General features: G+C 42.6%; 1 protein-coding gene across 1 annotated transcript in view; it reads left to right on the forward strand.

Annotated features, from left to right (window-relative positions):
- Window positions 1-18258, forward strand: part of CHD6 (chromodomain helicase DNA binding protein 6) — a 196989-nt gene that overhangs the window by 110297 nt on the left and 68434 nt on the right. The window contains exons 6-14 of the mRNA XM_054979661.1: window positions 2870-3017; window positions 7825-7974; window positions 9259-9324; window positions 10116-10174; window positions 10632-10749; window positions 14279-14365; window positions 15852-15986; window positions 16691-16812; window positions 17863-18106. Of these exons, the coding sequence (XP_054835636.1) occupies window positions 2870-3017; window positions 7825-7974; window positions 9259-9324; window positions 10116-10174; window positions 10632-10749; window positions 14279-14365; window positions 15852-15986; window positions 16691-16812; window positions 17863-18106 (1129 nt within the window). The remainder of the gene's footprint in view (window positions 1-2869; window positions 3018-7824; window positions 7975-9258; window positions 9325-10115; window positions 10175-10631; window positions 10750-14278; window positions 14366-15851; window positions 15987-16690; window positions 16813-17862; window positions 18107-18258) is intronic.

The following is an 18258-nucleotide window of genomic DNA, read 5'->3' on the forward strand; positions in this document are numbered from 1 at the left end:
AAGCTGGTTTTTGTTGCATGACTTGAACATATATTTGCCCAATCAGTGTGAGGGTAGTTGAAGTCACCTAGTGGTGACTTGGTGCAGATGTAAAGTTTAACTCTGGTCCTTGCTCTTTCCATAAGGCTGTTTCCTTTTTTTGGTCGCTCAGAGTGATAGAGTAGAAGGATTAAGGCTCTGGATTTCTAATGAAGATGAATCAAATATATAAGAAAAACTTTTGTCAAGCTATGGCATTGAGTATTGGAGCTGAGAGTATGGCCTTCAGATCATGGGTATCAGATTGGACTGGAACACCAGGAAAAAATGAGTGGATTTATTTGTCTATTTGCAGTCTGGTTAATATGCATAGAGTATGTCTTAATGCAGAGGACCGAGCTTCTTGGAAATCAGTGGGATTGTTTATGTACTGGATTCCTTGATTTGTAATAGGAAGTCTGTTGTAGGTTAGCGTCAGGTAAGCCAAGCAAAAGTCTTTTTCTAACTTTCATCCATTGTGAAATGGAGGTGTAATCACCAAGCAAGATCTAACCACAGTGAGTGGTTTTACTGCTACATGGGGTTAGAGAAGCTTCATAATTTGGACCATGGATGTGCTCTTCGAGTTTTCCCCTCAAACAATGAGATGGTTTCACCTTTGAATGAAAGGAACATGCAGAACAAGCTTATAATCATAGGGAGTAGGGGTGGGGTTGGGGAACTAAGTAACAAACGTGCTTCTCAAAGATCCCTTCAGGAGAAAGATTAGTTGTGCTGTGACTCATAAAAGCTCATTCCCTACCACATATTTTGTTAGACTTATAGGTGCTACTGAACTCTTGTTCCTATCTACTGCTACAGACAGGCTAACACGGCTACCCATCTTGATTTAATGTCAAAAATAGTTTTCCTTATGATTGAATCTGTAAGCAGAAATGTTACCACACCTAGGCTAATGCTTTGTGGGGTTTCTGGTAGCGCAAAGTGCTGCAGACTGCCAGCTGGTTCTCTCTGATTAAAATATTAGCCCAGATTTAATTTTGGATTAAAAGGTGAATTCAGATTGCGACATTGTCATTGTATTTACCATCCCAGAACTTCCTTCCTGTACATAGTTAAGGCTCAGGCAAAAGTAGCTAAGTTGTGTTGCTGTAGTTTACAATCTAAAGCTTCATTGCCTTCCCTGATATTGGAATTAATTAAACCTGCTGATACCAGCCTGTATTCCCTCCTGCCCTTTCTTCCACTTCAGTTTTCTGATAGAGGAACTGGCATGCTATTCTCTTCATATCTCTGATCCCCTATGTAATTTTCCTCTTTGTTTTGAAAAAAAAAATTATTCTGTTTTGGTGTTTTTCTGAAAGCACCAGCTTCCAGAGTCATGTTACATTTTTAAAAGAGTGATCAACTGTCACTTGGGTTGGCAAAGAAAATTAAAAATATGTAGTTCTTCATTGTAATATATAATTATCCTTAAAAATAACTTCCCTAAATGTATTTGATATGGTTGTATTACAACTGTATGCATTGTTTGGGACTTGTGATAATGATTCTGATTAATGGAGCTAGCGTTAACTAAAGGTTATCTCACTGAGTGGAATAAAGGCACGTTACCTGGCAAGACTGTCTTAAGTCAATACATGAAAAAACAGTGTTTTGTAGCTAAATCCTTGTCATGCCCTCAGCTTCCATTTCTTATGAAGTAGAACTTGAAGATGTCAACTGAGCACAACTGCTTGAGTTTGCAGAAAGCCTGAAATAATAGTTCTGCAATAATAGTCCTCTTAGAGGAATGTAGGCTGGGCTCTGAAGTGTGCATGCCTAAAATATTCTCTCTCTATATAGGAATTTGCCTGTTTTTCCTGTTTGGCTGCAGCTTGTCACACTGCACTGAACACTGCTTTGGGGGAGGGTGTGAGCTATCTCTTGACCTTCAAGAGTGTTTTTAAAAAAGGGATACAAGGGGTGGTGGTAAGGATAAACCATTGAAATGACCTGGTTTATGCCATGCATGAGCCTTTGGTTTCCAACTGTTGACTCAGAGAGACATGGTGCCATCAAAATCATGGTGGCATAAAGGGAGAGACTTATCAGGGTGACAATTTGTGCAGAAATGCCTATATTATTTGTCATTCATTGTATTGCCGCTATCAGGAAAAAGAGTGCTGCTGTTTTTGTGTGATATTTTTGTATGATGTTTTAAATGTTTTAATATGGAATGTTTTAAATGTTCTTAATGTTGTTATCCGCCCTGAGCCTGCTCGCGGGGAGGGCGGAATACAAATATAATAAATAAATAAATAAATAAATAAATAAATAAATAAATAAATAAATAAATAAATAAAATGAGGTTGCGTGCTGACTAGAGATGGGCACGGAACAAAACAAAACAAAAAGAACCAGGAGGCTCGTGGTTCATGGGTTCCACGAACCACGGAACTGGACCAGTTACGAACCAGTTCATGGTTCATGGGGTTTAAATGCCCCTTTCCGGCCTTAACAGTGGCAGGGAAAGGGGCTTTTAACAGTTTAAAGGGCCCTTTCCTGCCTTGATCAGCTGGCTGGCGGGGGGGATCCCCCCTGCTGCCTGCCAGCTGATAGTTTAAAGGGACCTGCCCTTGTAAGTCATTTAAAGGGGCTGTTTAATTGGCCATTTCCCTGGGGAAATGGCCATTTAAACTGCCCCTGTAAATATGACCCAACGAACCAGTATACAGTTAGTGGAAGTTCCGTGAAAAGGAGCTTCCATGAACGCTGGTTCACGAACCCCGAACCAGCCTGGTTAGTGGGTATTTTGGGGTCGTATTTAGGTTCGTGCCCATCTCTAGTGCTGACCCTACTTCTTGAGATATGTACTCTTAATATTTTATATACCAATTTGTGTCTTTAGCACTGAGCAAGGACCAACTCCTATTGAGAAGAAGAAAAAAGGGAAGAGGAAACATGACACTCCAGTGGAAAACCTAGAGCTGGATCAAAGCCTCCTTTCGTTGTCTGGACAGAGCCCTGAAGAGTCTGGTGAATCAGCTGACAGCCAGGTAAGCCTGGACCTTTCCTCTTCATGGGCATCGATGATCTCGCTTGAAGAATGACAGATACTCTTACCATGAGTCTGTATGTAGATTAGCCTGTTATGTAGCCATTAGTGCTCCTGCTTTTTATTTGAACATTTTCTTCTTTATAATGAATTCCATGTTGGGGCAGCTCCTAAGGATGTGTATGAGTGGCAGTTTATATTCAAAACCAGAAGTGTGGGAAGTCGCCCAACTGAATTTGTACATTAAAAATGCAAGAACCTTATTTTTTGTGCACTGCTCTTCCATGTGGACAGCAAGGCCTATGAAGATATTGTGCTTGCTGCTGCCTGCAGTATAGACAGATGAGTGATGGTTGCAATATGGGATTGTCGGCATCTAGGGGTATGTGTGTACACACGCAACCTCTTGCAAACTGTTGTCTGGTTGCACCCTCAGAGGCCAACCAACATGAGAAGCAAGTTCCTGCTGCTTCCAAGAGACTTCCTGGTATAGAAATTGTCAGGGGGATACACAAGCTGGAAAAGAAGGTTGGGTAGTAGACAGGAGTTTTAAGTGCATTTTTGTACAGAAATGATCAGGAGGTTAGTGGGGAGTTTGGGAAACATGGGAAGGCTCAGCACTGACCAGGGGTCAGGGCAGTTTCACACATGTATGGTCATCATATGATAACTGTGGCAGCAGATGGGGACTTGCATATGTTAAAGCCATTGTAGATGAAAAACATAATAGAACTTCCAGAATTGCCTTATGCCAGTTCACAAATACAGCTGCAAATTATCAGGTGCTGAATAATCAAGTAACTAGAAATTAAGTTGTGGACATACATGTATGAACTCGCTCCCAAATGTACTAGTATTGCCTGGAAAGATTGCAGGGGCCATCACAGATAAGGAAGATAAGAAGGATGCTGAAGGGAAGTATCTGGGACTGCAGTTCTATACCAACCTCGCAATGGTAGCCGGGGGTGGAGGGGTTGCTATTATTCTTTGCGAGTCCTTCAACTTCTGCAGATCTCCAGTACAAGCTATAGCTAGTATTGATTGCATGTTCCTGTCTCTGGGAATTAATGATAGACTGAGTATCCTGCTTGTTTACTGACCACCCAGCTCTCCTATGAGCACCCTCTCTGAGTTGGCAAAGCTGCTAGCAGACATGGTGTTGGAGACACCTAGACTTATTGTTCTGGGAGACGCCAATGTCCATGCTAAGCGTTCAGAGTCAGGCCGTGCTCAAGAATTTGTAGCTTCCCTGGCAACCCTGGGCCTCTCTCAAATAGTGTCAGGCCCTAGACATGAAAGAGGCCACATGCTAGACTTAATATTTTGCACTGAGCCTTTGAGGGAAAACCTTGACTCAGCAATGGAAATTCAGTCAGAACCATGGTCAGACCATCATCTGCTGAAGGCAAAAGTGAATATAGCCCCAACACCCCTCATAGTGGGAGGTCCACTTAAAATGATTCGCCCACAAGGGTTCATAGATCCTCCCAGATTTCAAAATGCCTTGGGGGATTTTAAAATTCCAGACACATGCTCCACAGAAGCTGCTGTAGGAGCATGGAACACAAAGCTCCTTGAAGCTGTTAACATAATTGCTCCTTGTCAACCCCTCTGGCCCATGGGACGGAAGCTGGCATCATGGTTTACCATGGAGCTGGCTGATCTGAAGAGGGCTGGAAGATGTCTAGAAAGACGCTGGTGAAAAACCCACAGGGAAGCTGATAGAGCTTGCTACAGAACACACTGGAAGACCTATGAAGCAGAAGTGAAAGCGGCAAAGAAACGTTATTACTTGGCAACCATTGCGTCTGCTAGTTCACGACCCTCCCAACTGTTCAGGATATCCAAACATCTTCTAACCCCGAAATCTGAACCTTTACAGTCTCAAGAACAGATAATTAGCTGTGAGGTGTTTGCTAAGTTTTTCGCTGATAAAATAGCACTTATATGCTCTGATCTAGATGCTAGATGCAATGCAAACGCGATGGGAGAAATGCTTAATACATCATCTGTCCTACATTTAGACTGCTTTGAACCATTTATAATGACAGACCTTAACAGGATCCCGGCACCTATGAAAGCCACTACTTGTGTGCTTGATGCTTTCCCTTCTTGATTGTTAAAATCAAGTAAAGATCTATTTACTTACTGAGATCTATTGTAAATTAATCACTAACTCAGGGCACTTTCCTCTGGCTGCTCAAATAGGCAGTTATCCATCCGCTAATTAAAAAACCATGCCGAGACAAAACTGATGTGGCCAATTACTGCCTAGTCTCTAACCTGCCCTTTCTGGGCAAAGTGATTGAGAGAGCTGTAGCCAACCAACTTCAGATCTTCTTGGAAAACTCTATAACTCTAGACCCTTTCCAGTCTGGATTCAGACCAGGGCATGAGACAGAGACAGCACTAGTAGTGTTAGTGGATGATCTCTGTCTGAATATAGACAAAGGCCATGCCTCCTTATTGCTCTTCCTGGATCTGTCTGCAGCCTTTGACACAGTAGACCGTGCCATCCTGTTGAGGCATTTAGAAACAGAAGTGGATATCAAAGGATGTGCCCTGGACTGGTTTAAATTGTTTCTCATGGAACGGACTCAGAGGGTTGCCGATCTGGAGATCAGCTATTCCCAGAATGGGAACTATCTTGTGGGGTTCCACACAGTGCAATCGTATCTCTCAATATGCAGATGACACCCAACTCTATATTTTGCTATCCAGGTCCCCACAGGATGCAGTAGAAATCTTAGGTCGCTGCCTGACAGTTGTGGTGAAATGGCTGAAAAATAAAAAAATGAAATTGAACCCACACAAGACTGAAGTGATGTTTGTTGTGGGAGGTAGAGATCTTGAAAGACATTGTACTCTCCACTTTCAATCTGACCCTCGCAGACTTGATTAAGAGCCTAGGGGTTATACTGGATCCAGCACTACTACTAGAAAAACGAATTAAAGCAGCCATAAAAAATGCTTACTACAGTCTCACTCTAGCCTGAAAGATGTCTTACCTTGACACAGCCAACCTGGTTACCTGGATCCATGCTATAGTAACATCAAAACTTGACTATTGTAATGCACTATACATTGGTCTCCTATCTAAGTTAACTAGGAGGCTCCAGTTGGTGCAAAATGCTGCAGCTCAACTATTAGCAGGAGCATGAACATCACTCCCATCCTACAGTCAATCCATTGGCTACCTATCAGTTACTGTGCTTAGTTCAAGGTATTGGTTATTCTTGGCCCAAGCTCTTCATGGTCTTGGCCCACCATACCTATGAGATCACCTCACTCCTTATGTCCCTCCATGGCAGCTTCGCTCATCTGAACAGGGTCTCTTGCAGGTGCCAGCCTGTACATGGGCGAAATCAACAGCAGCCCGTACACAGGCTTTCTCGGTGGTGGCCCCCACCCTATGGAATGGTCTTCCTGAGGAGGTCAGGAGAGCCCCCACTCTCCTGGCTTTCTGCAAACGATGCAAAACCACATTATTCAAAAAGGCTTTTTACTCAGATCAGAGGGAAGTATTATGAGGGGTCTCAAATGCTTCGCTATTCAGTTAGGGATCATAGACTTTACCACTACGTTGCCTTGCGTATTATCTGTTGCTTGAATATATACTCTTATACTACATGTTTATCTGATGTCAGTCCTAGAATTGATTATGTTCTGTTGCAGCAATTCTTCAACTCTGTATTGGATCCTTGCTAGTGCTACATCTTTGTAAAATCCTGTGACATTGTTGTGGAAATGTCCTTAACACTGTATGAAAATGTCCTTGATACTGTATGGAAATGTTCCCAATACTGATTGTACTAATCTCACACTATGTAATCCTCCTTGAGTCTCAGTGAGAAAGGCGGACAATGAATGAATGAATTGAATTGAATGAATGAATGAATGAAGAGAACTGGTTGAATGGAATTTGTGAATTAAACAAGGAAGCCAAGAGTACGTTTAGCGAGAGTTTGCAGTGCGAAGGGACTGGTGAGTTCCTCAGAGGCAGCTCCCGAAGAGGGGGAAACGGCATTCTGGGAGAGCAGTGTTGTACATATGACAGTTTCCCTACATGTTTGTATCTATAGTTCCAGTCTACATTTTTAATTTAGACAGGGTGGGCAGACAATTTTTAGATAGCCATTTGTTTTTTTTCTTCATCGCTTGACCTCTTAGGGAGAACTAGGTGAAAAGGAATGTTAGGAACAGGTGGAGTATGAAATTACAGTGATACTACTTGTGCTATAAGAAAGAATGGGATGAGATCAAATATTCACTAGATCGTTGCTTGTCTTGTAACCTGTCCTGGTCATTTTTGGGTTGGTTTGATGTCTAGGATTTATAGGGCTTCATTCAGTATTCCTGGGTCTATTGCACAGATCATGTTCTCTTGTCTGATGGGCTCTAGCATTCCGAGCCAGAGAGTTTACGTTAAGGCAAAATCAAAAAGACTCCAGTAGCACCTTTAAGACTAACCAACTTTATTGTAGCATAAGCTTTTGAGAATCACAGTTCTCTTCGTCAGGTGCTACTGGACTCTTTTTGATGTTGCTACTACAGACTAACACGGCTAACTCCTCTGGATCTATGTACATTAAGGCAGTTAACACCAGATGTATGCCTGCTATAAAGATAATAGTTAGGGTGTTTGGTAGCATCCTTAGAGTATGTATACTTCTGTCGTCAGTGGGGCTGTCCTTGCAAAAACATTGGAATTTAATAAGTTCCATGACTAGGATGTTGAACCATTGCTGGATGTGAGTTAAGGGGTGGCTCTGTCATCCCTCATCTGAGTTTATGTTTGATATATGCAGAAGCGCCGCTCGGGACGCCAAGTGAAGCGCAGAAAGTACAATGAAGACCTGGATTTCAAGGTGGTGGATGATGATGGCGAAACAATAGCTGTGCTGGGAGCTGGCCGGGCTTCTGCGCTCTCTGCATCTACCTTAGCCTGGCAGGCAGAGGTAGGGATAGTCCCTTGTCTTTTTGTACTCATATGGTGAAAGTTCATTTACTCATATGAAGGACTAGTGTAGTAGCAATATGACATGTATGTGTGTTTTAGTATTTGTACTAGGTTTGAGAGAAGAGTTATGTATGTAGCAGGAGCTGCAGCCAAATCAATCAGTAGAGATCTTGTTAGCTGAGTTCTCGTAAGTAAGTGATCTTGCCCCATTGTAGTTCCCAAGCAAGAGTTTTCCTGGGGTATGGACAATATGCTGTAGAAATGCAGTGAGGACTTTTCCTTTTATTTTTCAGCATCCCTAAGTGTGTGTACTTGCGTGCGAGAGAGTATTAGAATTAGAATGAATTGCGTTGCAATACTAGGCTTACTCTAATCTAAACCTATTGGAAGTCAGTGGCCTTAGAGTAATTTTGTATAAGATAGCTCTAGAAGGATAGCTGTGTTAGCCTGTTGCAGTGACCCCCTTTAAAGTGTCACTTTAAAGACTAACATTTATTCCAGCATAAAAGTCAGAGCTCACCTTATCAGAAGCATGAAGTGTGACCCACTGTTAGGGTGTGAGAAAAAATCTTCCCATTTTCAACCACTGAGTTTTTCTCCAAGGGAAGGTTTAGTTCTGGCCTCTGAAAGAAATATACGAGACCCCTTCTGAAGAAAGTGTCCCTGGACCTGAATGACTTAAGTAAATTATCACATGGTGGCCAACACTCTATCCTTGGATAAGGTGCGTGTTTACAGTGTAGCTTCAGGAAGTCTTGGAGGAGGCAGACTTTTCAGCCTTATTTCAGTCTGGATAAAGGTCTGGGTTTGGGACAGAGCTTCAGTTCTTTAGTTGGCTTGGTTTCCAGTAGTGTAAGCTTTAATACCAATTAGAGCTTAGATGTTAAGTGTTTAATGTGTAAACAAAAAGGGTCAATGTATGAATATGACAAAATGGTGTTTGTAGCAATGTAGGTGGACTTGGTATATGGAATCACTCCTGGTTTGCAGCTCTGTGTACAATTGCAAATCTTGGTGCTGCATAGTATATCAGTCCGCTCTCAGATCTTATCATTACTTCTGTCCCTGTAGATCTATGATGAGTATTTAATCTGGATTGTTGGCCATCCTGTGTTCTTTTTCTCGGGAGGTTTAGTAAAGTCACAGGCTTTCCCTCTCTGGTAATGTCTCAAATGGGATCTGATGGGTTTGAGATGTTTACTTTGCTCCTTTTAATATTTGCTTCTTTGTGACCCTTGATGCTGCTATTGCTAAGTTCTCTTCTTCCTGTTGGGACCCACAGGAGCCCCCTGAAGATGATGCCAACATCATTGAGAAGATCCTTGCTTCCAGAATGGTGCAGAAAGAGGTAAGTGGCATTTTTTCTTGGATGCCCTAATTGGTCTCCCTCTAGGGCTTTCTATTGGTTCTTGGTTGAGTCTTGTCTATCGATGACTCTAGTAACGATGGTTGTTGTGGGTTTTCCGGGCTGTATTGCCGTGGTCTTGGCATTGTAGTTCCTGACGTTTCGCCAGCAGCTGTGGCTGGCATCTTCAGAGGTGTAGCACCAAAAGACAGAGATCTCTCAGTGTCTCGACACTGAGAGATCTCTGTCTTTTGGTGCTACACCTCTGAAGATGCCAGCCACAGCTGCTGGCGAAACGTCAGGAACTACAATGCCAAGACCACGGCAATACAGCCCGGAAAACCCACAACAACCATCGTTCTCCGGCCGTGAAAGCCTTCGACAATACATCGACTCTAGTAACCTCTGCCAGTAGCAGAACTCTCATGAGTTATGTACTTTCCTCGTGCAACACTTGATGGAGGAACATAGGGTAGAATCTGTGCCTTTTCTTGTGCAGGATTATTGAAAGTCTTGATATTGCACGGCCAGCTGGAGGTGGGAATGTCATTTGCTGTCTTTGTATAGGCTTCTTGCTTTATGTACCTCTGCTCTTCCACTCAGCTAGGTTCCAGCATTGTTTTTGCTTCCTTCCATTCAGGAAGATGCTTGAGGAATCCGCTGTACTGTATTTCTCTCATTCTGTTAAGTTAGATTAGTGCTCAGTCCATGTGAGATCTCAGCAGCTGTCCAACGAGGTCCTTGTTCTGTTCTCCTTGTAAATGATGCTTACTGAACATTTTCTGTTGTTCCAGACTCACCCTGGAGGACCAACTTACGAACAGGAGGAGTTCTACGTGAAATACCGTAATTTGTATGTATAGTGTTTGATTTTTCTCACCAACATGTTACTAACTGCAGAGAACACACTGACCATTCCATCCCTCCACCCAGTCGTGTGTATCTTCTCTTGTTAGGGAACAAATGGTTAACCCTCTTCTGTCCCTTGTTGCAGGAGTTGGCATTTTATCTCTGCTTTGTCATCTCCATGGGTGGGAAGTCTAGTGCCTGCAGCTTCTTTCTTTATTAGCAGATTGACCTGAACTTCCTTTTACCCTCACGAGTCATCTCCTTTAGATATAGCAGCTAACAACTCTCTACAGGTTTTACCCACTGGCCAGTTGGTGCCGTGCTACTCTTTCCCCTCATTTCTGATTATGTCTTTTAAGACCATAGTGTGAAGGATGTCCCTCCTAAGTCTACTTTCCCTTGTTTGTTGTGTGTGTGTGTGTGTGTAGGGCATCTTTTATAATTGTGTTCTCTGTTTGCAGTTCTTACTTGCACTGTAAATGGGCCACTATGGAAGAGCTGGAGAAGGACCCACGTATCTCCCAGAAGATAAAACGTTTCCGCAACAAGCAGGCACAGATGAAGCACATTTTTACTGAGGTGACAGGCTTGTCTTGACATTTTCCCTTCTCAGAATATGTGATGCATCACTTTGTTAGGGCTGCAGTAGCTGGCAAGGCCTTTTCATGTGTCAGATTTCCAAGTTGTGTTTGCATATAAAGGAGTAGAGAGAATACCAAGTTTCCTTAAAGTAGAAATGTGGCCAACTGCCGTAGAGAATCATAGAATCCTAGAGTTGGAAGGGGCCTTACCGACCATCTAGTCCAACCCCTTGCTCAATGCAGGAACAGCCTAAAGTATCCCTGACAAGTATTCGTCCAGCTGCTCCTTGAAGACTGCCACTGAGGAGGAACTCACCACATCCTAAGGTAGCCAATTCCACTGTTGAATTACTCTAAATGTGACGAGGTTTTTCCGAACGTTCAGCTGGTACCTTCCCTCCTGTAGTTTAAACCCATTATTTCAAATCCTATCCTGTTGCCAACAGCTCCCTCCCCTCCCCAAAGTGACAACCTTTAAATATTTAAAAAGGGCAATCATGTCTCCCTTCAACCTCCTCTTCTCCATACTGAACATTCCCAAGCCCCTCAGTCTTTCCTAACAGGGCTTGGGCTCCAGTCCCCTGAGCATCCTGATTGCTCTCCTCTGTACCCATTCCAATTTGTCCACATCCTTTTTGAAATGAGGCCTCCAGAACTGCACACAGTACTCCAGGTGAGGTCTGACCAACGTGGTATATAGTGGGACAATGACATCCTGTCATTTGGATGTTATGCATTTGTTAATAGACTCCAAGATTATTTTTGTTCTTTTTTGCTGCTGCATCGCACTGACTGCACATATTTAGCTTCCCATCCGCTTGTATCCCAAGATCTTGTTCACACACACTGCTTCTCAGAAGCACATCCTTTATTCAGTATGTATGCTTTGCATTTTTGTTACCCAGATGGAAAACTCAGCACTTACCCATGTTGAAAAAAGGTAGAGGTAGTCCCCTGTGCAAGCACCGAGTCATTACTGACCCATGGGGGAATGTCGCATCACAATGTTTTCTTGGCAGACTTTTTACAGGGTGGTTTGCCATTGCCTTCCCCAGTCATCTGCACTTTCCCCCCAGGAACTGTGTACTCATTTTACCAACCTCGGAAGGATGGAAGGCTGAGTCAACCTCAGGTCTGTTACCTGAATGTGGCTTCCTCCAGGATCGAACTCAGGTTGTGAGCAGAGCTTGGACTGCGGTACTGCAGCTTACCACTCTGCGCCACTGGGCTTTTTTACTCTTGTTAAATCACATCTTTTCCAATGTGTTAGGATCTCGTTGAATTTTATCTCTATCTTCAAGGGTGTTTGCTACTCCTCCCAGTTTGATATCATCTACAGATTTAATGAATAATCCCTTCACATCCTCGTCCAGATCATTTATAAAAATATTGAAAAGCATTGGACCCAGAACCAAGCCCTATGGTACTCTGCTGTACACCTCCCTCCAATCAGACACGATGCCATTAACAACTACTTTTGGATGCAGTTATCCAGCCAGTTCCCTGTCCTAGAATCCAGTCCACAGTCTTCCAGTTTACCTATCAGAACATCATGAGGAACCTTTTCAAAAGTTTTACTGAAATCCAAATAAACTATATTGACAGTATTTCCACAATCCAGTAAGTCTGTTACTTGGTCATAGGAGGGAGATGAGGTTGGTCTGGCAAGACCTGTTGAGGACAAATCCATGCTGACTTCCCCATATCACCATGTTGTCCTTCAGATGCTTGCAAAGTGACACCTTTGATATTTGCTTCAGTATCTTCCCTGGGACAGAGGTCAGGCTGACTTTCCAGTAGTTCCCAGGATCGTCCTTTTTCCTTTTCTTGAAGATGGGGATGATATTTGGCCTCCTCTAGTCTTCTGACACATCACCTGTCCTCCAAGAGGTCTGGAAGATGATCAACAAAGGGTCTGCAAGCTCTTTTGAAAGTTCTTTAAGCACTTTGCTGTGCACCTCATCTGGCCTAGGGGATTTGTACACATCTGATGCAGCAAGGTGCTTCCACAACTTCTCTGCCCATGTCAACCAGCGATCCCAAAGCCATGCCTTGCCTACTACCACCTCTTGGTGGGCCTGTTCTCCCATTTAGGGACAAAACTGAGGCAAAATAGGCATTGAGCCTTTCTGCCTTCTCTCTGCCCTCCGTCAGAATGGTCAGATCTCTTTAGCTACATACTTGCATGCATACTTGTACAGAGACTTCATATATTGGTCCCACTCAATATGAAGAAAATTTGACAGAATTTATTATTCTGCTGCTAGGCTTGTTACCTGTGGCTTTCACCTTGCATCCCTGGTGGGTGTAAATCAGGATACTATGAAATTGAAATTGCTTTCTAACAGTGGCTGTAAATCCTGGGAATTTTCATCCCTTTGTCTGAAAAGATTCTTTGCGCAAGTGTAAAATGCTTCTGGTGGGAAGTGCCACATTATTCCCCATTGTCTAGGATGAGCAGCTGTTTCTGTGTTTGTAATGCAGGGAAGAATGTGGAAGTGTGATCGTTTTACACAGCAGTCTCTCTTTTAAAATCCCACATGTTCTGGCATGAAAAGCTATGGCTACTGGAGAAAGAATTGGCCTTCTGGCTAGGAAGCTGGGAGGAGAGGACCTTGTTCTTAGCAAGAAAGCCTCTCTCTGGTATCTGTACCATTCCATGGCAGAACATGTGGGATTTTAGAAAGACTCTGCTGTGTTAAGCAAACGTACTTCTACATGCTTGCTTGCATTACTGTTAGCACCTAAGGCTGGAAGAGAGAGGAAACACAGGCAAGGACAAATGGCTGCTGACAGCCTAGAGCTTTGGAGTTGCTTTCCCAGCATCATTTATAAAACTGTCAGTTTATTTACTGCCTGGGAAGGATTAGGGGTGATGGAGGCCCATTTTAATGAAAAATGCAGAGCAGGGATGTGACTTTTGTGTGATGGCCTCTTGTACATTCCCAGATCTGTGGTATCACTTTAGGGATGTGGTTCTTTTGTGTCTAAGCTTGCGCCTTTGCTGGTATTTTTCTATTTGCAGGGAGTAGGGAAGCAATCAAAAATTTAGTCACTGTTTTTAGTCTGAACAGGTACCATCCATTCTGCCACTCGGGAACTCTGCTGACTCATTTATACTTCATTCTACTGCAAAAAAACTTTCAGTCAGTAGCTTGAGGGGCATAAAAAGATGACCCTGCCAGAGTCTGTGTTGCTGTTCATGCTGTGGGAGAGTTTGTTAGAGAGCTTTTTCCTATGTCATAGCTTGTGTGCAAGTTCAGTTAGTGGGCAGAGCAAATGTTGCTGGAACTTCAGCCCAAGTGTGCTCCCTTTATATTTTAAAAAATGATGTGACAGTCCGTAGCCTTAACACTTTCCTGCTGGCTGGTGCAGGAGGATGAATGCTTACTGGTCTGCGTGGCTTTCTTGTACCATGATTACCTGTGCCCTATGTAATGACAAAAGAAGGGGCTCTTTTAATCCTCCCCGTATCTGGTCTAGATTTATCTTTGTATCTCTGCTATTTTATTCTTTGTTTTTTTTAGCCTGATGAGGACCTGTTTAACCCAGACTATGTGGAAGTCGACAGAATCTTGGAGGTGGCTCACACAAAAGACTCGGATACTGGGGAGGTAGATGATATTCTTAGCACGATTATTACCTGCAGCTACCAGCTTCCTGGTCCCTTTAGTTTTGTGTCTGGCTATAGGATAGAATACAGAAGGAGCTTCTTAGTAATGTGCTGTAGCATAAGGTTTTCCCACCATCTGTTTGAGAGTTGCCAAGAATGTTACAGCATGGTTATTTGCAGAAGTTTGTGTAGTTTTATCCAGCTGACTCAGCAAGCCCAGTGCCAGAAATAAAAAATAAAATGCAGAGTTTTCTTTAGTTGGGCTCCCAAGATCCTGCAGGGCACATTAACTTCTACTAATGATGAGCACTGGTTGCCTTGTAATTTGTGTACAATGTTTATATATACTGTGGATGAGGCACCAAGAGGTAGATATATTAAGTGGAGATGTACAAAGTGAAGATGGATGACAGAGAAGCTTGAGAGCTATACATTTTGCATGACTTCTTATGTGTTCATGGATCAGCCAATTTCATGTATCAGAAACACATACACACACTCATTTTGAGTTCAACAATTTTGCACATTTTCTCCTCACTAGTGATCAACACACAAATATAGCTCTTCAGTGACAATCTTCTCTTTAACCTGATACATGATCATCCTAAGAGATCAGAGATGTGTTGTAGCTCCAGGTTGGAGCCAGAGTGAAGGATTCAACTGGCAGTTAAGCACAATTAAATGTGTGAATGTGCTGCTGCAGAGGAGTTACTATAGTGTAAGGTCTTCGTTATTCCTGTTTTTACAGTAAGAAGTGCCTCACTGCCTCTTCTCCCTATTAAAACGGTGACAGGAGGAGGTACAAATGTGCCCAAAGACATCTGTTTTTCAACCTTCTTTCCTCTCTTTTAGATTAGTTAAGGCAGGGCGGCAGACTTGAGTCTTGCATGGTCTGTGTTGTTTTCTTCTAGAAACCCTGTAGTCCACTGGTATGTGTTTATGTTTTTTAAACAAAAGCGCATACCATGGATCTCTTAACAATTAATAATCTCTTAATAACTAATTGTAATATTATCCTGAGTATACATTGTTGCTTATGAAACTAAGAAGCAACTTGTTGGAAGAGAGCAGTTTCCATCAAGTCTGGTGTTCTTTGCAGTAATCCCGTAGCCAGCAGGCACTAGATAGTGCTACTTTCTGCTGCTCTGAACTAAGATTTGTGTGTACTTAAGCAAATTCCCACCTCTGCTCTGCTCCAGCAACTTTTTATGACACCAGACTGTAACGTTGTGTTGGTTAGTGTTTTACACCCTCGCATACAACGTGCTTTAGTTTTGATGCAAGGCTGCTCCCCTAGTCCCTTTCTGTTAGAGATCCTGAATGTTTTTGAGGGGACGGGGGAGGTTTCAGTTGGCTTAAGCAAACTTGCCTATCTTTACTGTCTTTCTTGGTTTGTGTACAGTAGTATTCTCCAAGGACTGCTGTCACTTGCTCTTTGTCACTTTTCTTCTGAGTGCTCAGTGTATCTTTTTTTTCCTGGGTTGCAGGAGGTGACTCACTACCTGGTGAAGTGGTGTTCATTGCCTTACGAGGAAAGCACTTGGGAGCTGGAAGAAGATGTTGACCCAGGGAAGATAAAAGAGTTTGAATCTTTGCAAATTCCACCAGAGTTCAAATCCTTGGTAAGAAATGATTTGTGAATGAACTGAACATTCATTCAGGAAAATGCTGGTATGGCTGAACAGGTACAGTTCAAGTAGATAAAGTAATTGATGATGCTCATAATCAGTAGTCTTTCTCGTGATGCTTCTCCTACTGTGGTCTTCCTCTTGTTACCCTTGCCATGGTTACTCAGCTCCAATCAATAACTTTCTCTGTTGCGAAGACATTTCCTGCTTTCATCCAGATGTTTCATATGGTACTTGCTGTGGGGCCTTGGCTATGAATGTAATGTTATTACTGGGTAGTCACAGCTATTGTGTGGTTGGTTTTTGATGGCCTTTTCATGTTTGTTATGCTGCAGACTCTGCTTGGGGTGTTTTTGGGTATGCTCTACAACACAAACAATGGGACTGCTTTTAATAGAACTACACACTCCCTAAAAGAGACTCTGAATGTCAAACCTTTGGTTGTCCCATAAGCCTTTCTTCTGGTTTTGCCCCTTTCTGTCTTTTCCGTTTTCTTGAAAGAGCTGGTATTCAAAATGTTACAGGTAGGATCAGGAAGGGGATGCGTTTGTGCCATAGGAGCAGTGTGTATGTTCCAGCAGGGAGACTTGCTGGATGGGTTTTTCTTTCATCTAAACTGGGGAATATGTTGTTCATTTTGATAAAGAGAAATTTAATCTGTTCATCGGTCACTTATACTTTCTGGTTATCTTTTTTAGGAACGTCCTGCCTCTGAGTCCTGGCAAAAGTTGGGAAAGTCTCGAGATTATAAAAACAATAACCAGTTGCGGGAATATCAGCTAGAGGGAATGAATTGGCTGCTGTTTAATTGGTACAACAGGTGGGTTGTGGATGGCAGAGGGTCTGTGTCAGTGGATGCCATCAGTAGCATGAAGATCTAATCTTGATGTGGATTCCAGATTTATTTCTGTTAACATCCTTGAACCTTTTGAATATAGCTGTCTGTTTTAAAAAACTGAAAAGTTAATAGCCATACTACTGGCTGCTGCAAAAGCCGCTTTAGCAGTAGTATGGAAGGACTCCATACTACTTCTGTTTCTTCATAAAACTTTGGGACCAAATTGCTCAACTAAATACAGGACATGGTCAATCTAGCTTTTTAGAAATGTGGTTTCCAGTACTGAATTAAATGGCTGATTTGAATATATATCCAGGCAAAGCTTATCCAATTAAACCCTTTATTCTGTAAAACTATAACACTGTATATAAAGAAATTGTTATGCTAGGGCACTTCCTATTCCACAGATGGTATAGTTGCTATTATTGCTCTATAGTTAAGTGTATTTAGATTTCATCAGTTTAAATCCACCCCAATTCTAGTTACTATATATTGTTATGGTTTTGTTGGTTGTTTAAGCTGTTAAGTTTTTTATTGTTGGAAAATATTTATTTATTTATTTATTTATTTATTTATTTATTTATTTATTTATTTATTTATTTATTTATTTATTTATTTCAATTTATATACTGCCCATCCCCAGGGGCTCTGGGCGGTGAACAGTTAAAATCGATAAAAACAAAAACTAAAATCAGTATACAAATAATAAAACAAATTAACAAGGTGCAGTGGTGGGGAGAACCTTCCCCACCCCAAAGGTGAGAGGCCGACATGGCACCGCCCCCTTCAATCGCCAAACGCCTGGCGGAACAGCTCTGTCTTACAGGCCCGGCGGAATGATAATATGTCCCGCTGGGCCCGGGTTTCCATTGACAGAGCGTTAGAGATAGGTGGGGGTAAGATCCAGTAAATAAAGAGACTTGTCTAGGGGATGCATTGTGTCAGTGTTAGAGCCAGGAATAATACGTAGGAGTCCTTGCCCAGTGGTGAGCTTTTTGGGGTTTGTAATGACTGCCTATGGTCATTCTACAGGAAGAACTGCATTCTGGCTGATGAAATGGGTCTTGGGAAGACAATTCAGTCAATTACATTCCTCTCTGAGATTTTCTTAATGGGCCTTCGGGGTCCATTTCTCATCATTGCTCCACTTTCAACCATCACAAATTGGGAGCGGGAGTTCCGCACGTGGACTGAGATGAATGCCATTGTGTACCATGGCAGTCAGATCAGCCGCCAGATGATCCAGCAATATGAGATGGTGTACCGTGATGCACAGGTATGTGTTTCTTCCAGATCATAAGTAGCAGAGTCCTTGCTTCTTACTGCTCACTTCCAGTGGAAATGGGATAATTTCCCATGATGTTTCAGGTGGGTGGATGCAGACTGTCATTTGCCAAAAGCTTTGAGAGTCTGGTCCTTATGGGTAGG

This window comes from Eublepharis macularius, chromosome 5 (assembly GCF_028583425.1).
Source record: "Eublepharis macularius isolate TG4126 chromosome 5, MPM_Emac_v1.0, whole genome shotgun sequence".
In the NCBI taxonomy this organism is placed as follows: Eukaryota; Metazoa; Chordata; class Lepidosauria; order Squamata; family Eublepharidae; genus Eublepharis; species Eublepharis macularius.